This window comes from Oratosquilla oratoria, chromosome 37, assembly GCF_046742065.1.
Source record: "Oratosquilla oratoria isolate Oo_2021 chromosome 37, ASM4674206v1, whole genome shotgun sequence".
In the NCBI taxonomy this organism is placed as follows: domain Eukaryota; kingdom Metazoa; phylum Arthropoda; class Malacostraca; order Stomatopoda; family Squillidae; genus Oratosquilla; species Oratosquilla oratoria.
Genome location: NC_134813.1, coordinates 12,323,806 through 12,326,305, shown reverse-complemented (window position 1 = coordinate 12,326,305; position 2,500 = coordinate 12,323,806). Strand labels below are relative to the sequence as shown.

The window sequence follows — 2,500 nt, the reverse complement described above, 5'->3', positions numbered from 1 at the left end:
GTCTCCTTCTTATGTCTGTAAATATTTACATAATTTTACAATCTTACATTTTACACGGACATTTATTCTCCAAGGCAACGAAGACTACAGTTATTCGAATACAGAAAAAAGTGGTTGTTTTTCGAAGCCACACTTCACGAGGTAATTATAACGAAGCCGTTAAGAACAAAAAGGAACGAGTGAACCAACGCAACCGGACATCCCTAACATAAACGACTTCTTGCAAAACAAACACTCACTCTTCTCTTTTTCTAATTCCCCTCTTCATTCCCCCCCCATAACCACCCTACTTGTTTATTTCTTTTTTAATCTTTCCTGCACATTTATACTTCTTTCAATCGCCATAGTCATTTGGTTTTTTGTAATTTAAGTTTTTGTTGGTGTAGACTCGTAGAGTAAGCCCGCTAACACCACAGTCCGACCCAACTTCATCTACTGTTTTTCTAATTCCTATCTTACTTTCCCCATAACAACCTTGTTTTTAAAAATATTTTTAACTCTTTCTTTACATTTATCCTTCTTTAAATCCCCCTAGTTATTACTATTATTATTTTTTTTTAATTTTAGTATTCGCTAACGAAGATGAAACCGATAAAACTAAATCCCAATGGGAGCGAACGCATCTGATGAATATGCATTGTCGACATGACGTCACCGTCGCTTGGGAGGGCAATCAAAACAATTACAATGTTATTAACGTCGAGGTACATATAACAGAGATGAAAGGCCAGAGAAGTTATGAAAGATAGACGCGCCACACTCACAGAAAGCGTAATTCATCATTGCCTGATTGTATAAAATAATTTACTCTGTCCGAGTGAATGAATTATGTGAAATCTTATCCTGAAATAATTTAAGCAGACGCGTTTATGTACGAGTGTTATTCTTATCAAAATGTAATTCATTCGTGTGTTTATTATGGGTTTTGTTAAGCGGTTTTATTGACCTGAGTAGACAAAGAATTTAATTTCTTATTACCTTTTATTTGTTTATTTTTGTCAACACAAATACACACGCACACACACACATACAGACACACACTTCTTTTTTCGAATATTCAAATATCAAATTACATTTACAAACTAAGACACAAAGTTGAAACGCTCTTAGGGAAATCTAGATTATTGTAACCAAAATTTTCTTCTAGATATTCAAATTCACAATCGTTGGTCAGAAACGGCCCAGTGGGAATCGGCCATGAGACAAATACAGAAAGCTGTATAATAAATAAATTAATAAATCGTTGACATATTCGCCAGAAAAGTCAAAGGTCACTTACATGACTACTGTTCGAGGTCAAACGCCTGTAAGATCTTTCGCAGATGCCCTAGGATCAAGAATGAAATTCCTTCTCAATGGATCCTTTAACCGATATTACATTAACTAACCTTACCTAACCTGATTTAATCCAATCTAACCTACTTTAACCTTACCTAACCTCACCTAACCTTACCTAACCTTACCTAACCTAACCTAACCTAACCTTACCTTACCTAACCTAAACTTACCTTACCTTACCTAATCTTATCTTACGTAACCTAAATCTACCTAACCTTACCTAAACTAACCAACCAAACCTAACCAAATCTAACAAAACCTAACCAAACCTAACCAAACCTAACTTTAACCTAACCCAGAGGTTCCCAAACCTGACCATACCAAAGACCACCAGACAGGATGATTCCCAGTTGAGGACCCCCAACCAAACAAAAGTTATCAATACCATACCGGGATACCCAGTATTACCCAGTAAAACGTAATACTTTTAATATATACTTATTGATGCACATCGCATAAATAAAAAAAAATACTTTCAATACTTTTTATTTATTTATTTTTTAAATTCAATACAAAGTAAATTTAGTACAAAATTTAGTACAAAATAGATAATTACAGATTGTACTGTCACCACCGAAACCAAAATAAACCAAGTACCTTCATATAAAAAAGTGTATAACTAAACACAAATCAGTCTGTCATGCATATCCTGTCTAATGGGATGGATGGGCTTGATGGCTCTTGCACAATTTATCGATGCAGGGCCTGATGTTAGTGAGTGCCATCCGCATATCGTTGTCCACCTGTAGGCGTGCTCTGTGCTTGGTTCTGAGTACTTTCAATGTAGAAAATCCCGATTCACACAAGTAGGTTGTGGCAAATGGTAAAAGGCATTTTAGAGCCTTCTCAACCAGGGCAGCATATTCAGTTCTTGAGTAGATCCAAAACTCTGACAGTAAAAGGGCAGAGAACTTCATTTTCATACTCCCATCAAAAGACATTTCAATGAGTTCCTCTTGCGACTTCATATCAAGATGTGCATCTACCCTAGCTGCAAAAGGAGCTCTAATCCAGATTAGGTGGGAATTTTCAAGTTCATTGTGTTGCGGACCTCCTTGGGCTTTCTTCCGGGTCCTCTGACCTAACCTAACCTACCCAAACCAAACTAAACCAAACCTAACCTAACTAAACCTAACTTTAACCTAACCAACCAAACCAAACC

At 36.3% G+C, this 2,500-nt stretch overlaps 1 protein-coding gene across 1 annotated transcript in view; it reads right to left on the bottom strand.

Annotated features, from left to right (window-relative positions):
* Positions 1-1,991: 1,991 nt before the first annotated feature.
* Positions 1,992-2,500, bottom strand: part of LOC143019349 (protein FAM200A-like) — a 3,395-nt gene continuing 2,886 nt past the window's right edge. The window contains exon 2 of the mRNA XM_076174987.1: positions 1,992-2,343. Coding sequence (XP_076031102.1) covers positions 1,992-2,343 — 352 coding nt within the window. The remainder of the gene's footprint in view (positions 2,344-2,500) is intronic.